The following is a 2,843-nucleotide window of genomic DNA, read 5'->3' as shown; positions in this document are numbered from 1 at the left end:
TATCTAGTCGGGAGTGGTGCTGACTGAAAACAGATGATTTGGAGCGATTCGCGCGCCATCTGTTGGTCATTCTAAGGACTTATTGAACTACCCTCGTAGTGTTGAAAATGAAATGATTAAAATATTATGATATTAAAGTGACTTTCTCTTAAATTATTTGATTAAAAATTAAAAAGTTTATAATCAAAAACAATTGTGATTTACATGTCTTTAGAATTAATTAAAAACAATCTAAAATTAAGAAAATAATGAGTCAAATTCAACGTTTAAAGGTGAGAAGATTTAAGAAGATGACATTTAAAATTGAATTATTTTTTGTTTGAAAATGTTCCATAATATTGAACAATTGAAACTCAACTTAAAAAAGCAATTTCGAATTCAAAGGCTTGAAATTGATAATATGCTTAAAATGCATAAAAATTCTACTGGAAGTGTTAATAATTAAGCGATTTTAAATTAAAAAGATAAAAATGTTTTTTTTTTACTAGAATAGATCAAGAATAAAAATTGATACCTCAATAATCAAATCTTTTTTTTTCATTTTGAATCACAAAAAATTGTCGAAACAATTATATTGTTAAATTATAATTTTGTGTATAATGACGATTTAAAATTATAGAATTTCAGAAGTTTGTTTGATTTTATAACGTTTAATTTAGTTTGTAGTTTGCCAAATTTGAATCGCTTCAATAAAAATTTTATTAACATATTAAAATAAAAAATTCTTAACTATAAAATTTTGAAATCCCCATATAAGTGTCTTGAAATAATTTATAATTTTTCGTATTTTTATAATAAAAAATTTTTACAATACTTTCAGGTCAGAGATTTTCGGAATTTCATTACGACCAAAAATCAAGAAAAAATAAATGCAGCAAAATTCATCTAATCAATTTTAACGTCATATAATATTTTTTTTTAATTAAATAACAATTTAAAATTTTAGAGTTTGCAAATCTTTGACCTTAAAAGATTCAACTTAGTTTTCAATTTCAAATTTTAATCGGTTTAATGTTGAAAACTATTTAAACTCAAAAGTTTTAAATTATTTAATTGCGAACGATTTTAATTAGGAATAATACAATTCCAATTCTTTTGCATTTTAGATGATCGATTTTTAAAAATTGGAATTTGAAAATATTTCATTTTTAACGTTTTGAAATGATCTTATTTTCGAAATTTCAATCAGAAATCAATCAATTTTGAGATTCTTTGATTCAAAATGAAATTGTTAAATTTAACATAATATAAAATTGTTGGGCTTGGGGCGTTTTTAATTCAAAATCGTTCAGAGCATTTTTATAAAATTTTAAACTCTTTCATTTCGAAATTATTAATTATTATTTATCGTTTCAAAAATGTTCCAAACGTAATATTTAAAAATTTAGTTGATAATGGATTTTTAAATAATTATATTCTTAATGTTAGGAAATGAAAATCCAAATTTTGTTAGCAATATATTTATGTGGAGGATAGGTATGATTTCAGATTCTCTGTTCTGAACCACCTTCCAGGTCGACGATTCGTCCTTAAATAAAAAAATGGCTCCGAGATCTGCCGATTCTTTTTTGGATGAAAAATCGATTCAACCTGCCGAAAAGACGTCCTTAAATTCAGATAATCTGAAAGTTAGTGACTCGGGTCAGGGGAAAAATTTTGAGGACATGGAAGTCGCAGAAGATATAGTATTCAGGCCTCTCTTCAGGTACCGTGAGGAAGCGCGATTCAAGCCTAAAAATAATGACCAAGTCTATAGAAGATCGAGTTATCGAAGAAGACCTGATTCATATGGATATTCAACTTCATACGTGCCACCAAGACGTTACAGACCTCGTGATTATAACGATTACTAGTTAAGTTGCTTATATAAAAATTAGTCAAATACGGCGTTATACGCTTACAAAAAAGGTTTTCGTAGCTTATTAAGTCGTTAAAATCTCTTTCTACCTTTCTCCTCTCCTCCTTTCTACCAATCCTTTCCCGGCATATCCTCTCATGTTCTGACCTCGTCTCGAATCTCGTATTGAGTCTTGTCTCGAATCTCGTCTTGAGTCTCATCTTGAGCCTCGCTTTGAGCCTCGTATCGAATTTCGTGATGGAAGTACGATTAACGGACGGACAGATGGAAACCCTACCGAGACTAAAGGGCTTCAGCCCGGGGCTACGATACCCTAACAAAATATGCAAAAGTTTTCTTACACTGTAATAATCTTATTTAATTTATTTACTGTGTAATTTTGGTTGTGAAATTTACGTTTAACTGTGTGAAAATCTTGCGCTTATTTTTTTTGACGTCTACCTTATTGGTTTAATACTGAGTGAATATGTTTTTAAGTTTTTTTCAGTTTGTACCTTTAAATTTTCGAGAATTTCTTGTAGAAATTAAAATTGTAAATGAATCTTTAATAATAAAGTTAACAATTCTGTTCTCAACATTTTATCAAATGTTTAAAAAAAGACAATAGGAATCTATTTATAACTCCTTGACCATATTAAATGAGGTTTCTAATCATTGTTGATGGTAGAGAAAATTTGTATTCTTATTGTTTTTAAATATTGGAAGATAGTTTTGTTCTGAATATTTTGCTACCAGACTATAATTTGTAAAATTTTTCGAACATTCAAAGAAATTAAAAAATAAAATGATGGAAAAACGTAGAATATCTTATTTTACACAATGTATCGACTATAGGTAACGATAAAAAATTGTCGGTACGTGTTTTGAAATTATATGAAAATTTCAATTTTCTATTAAGCGCATAGAAGACTAAAAGTTCTTTATATCTTTAATACTGATTACAATTTTTCGTTATATTTGATCAAATCCTATAAAAAAAAATCGG

General features: G+C 27.3%; 1 protein-coding gene across 1 annotated transcript in view; it reads left to right on the top strand.

Moving 5' to 3' along the window:
* The window catches only part of LOC117176169, a 16,572-nt gene extending 14,198 nt beyond the window's left edge, over nt 1–2,374 (top strand). Inside the window, exon 5 of the mRNA XM_033366261.1 lies at nt 1,515–2,374. Coding sequence (XP_033222152.1) covers nt 1,515–1,853 — 339 coding nt within the window. The 3' untranslated portion in view covers nt 1,854–2,374. The remainder of the gene's footprint in view (nt 1–1,514) is intronic.
* The last annotated feature ends 469 nt before the right edge of the window (nt 2,375–2,843 follow it).

Source organism: Belonocnema kinseyi, chromosome 7 (assembly GCF_010883055.1).
Source record: "Belonocnema kinseyi isolate 2016_QV_RU_SX_M_011 chromosome 7, B_treatae_v1, whole genome shotgun sequence".
Taxonomy (NCBI): Eukaryota; Metazoa; Arthropoda; class Insecta; order Hymenoptera; family Cynipidae; genus Belonocnema; species Belonocnema kinseyi.
This window is presented reverse-complemented; position numbering and strand designations above follow the sequence as displayed.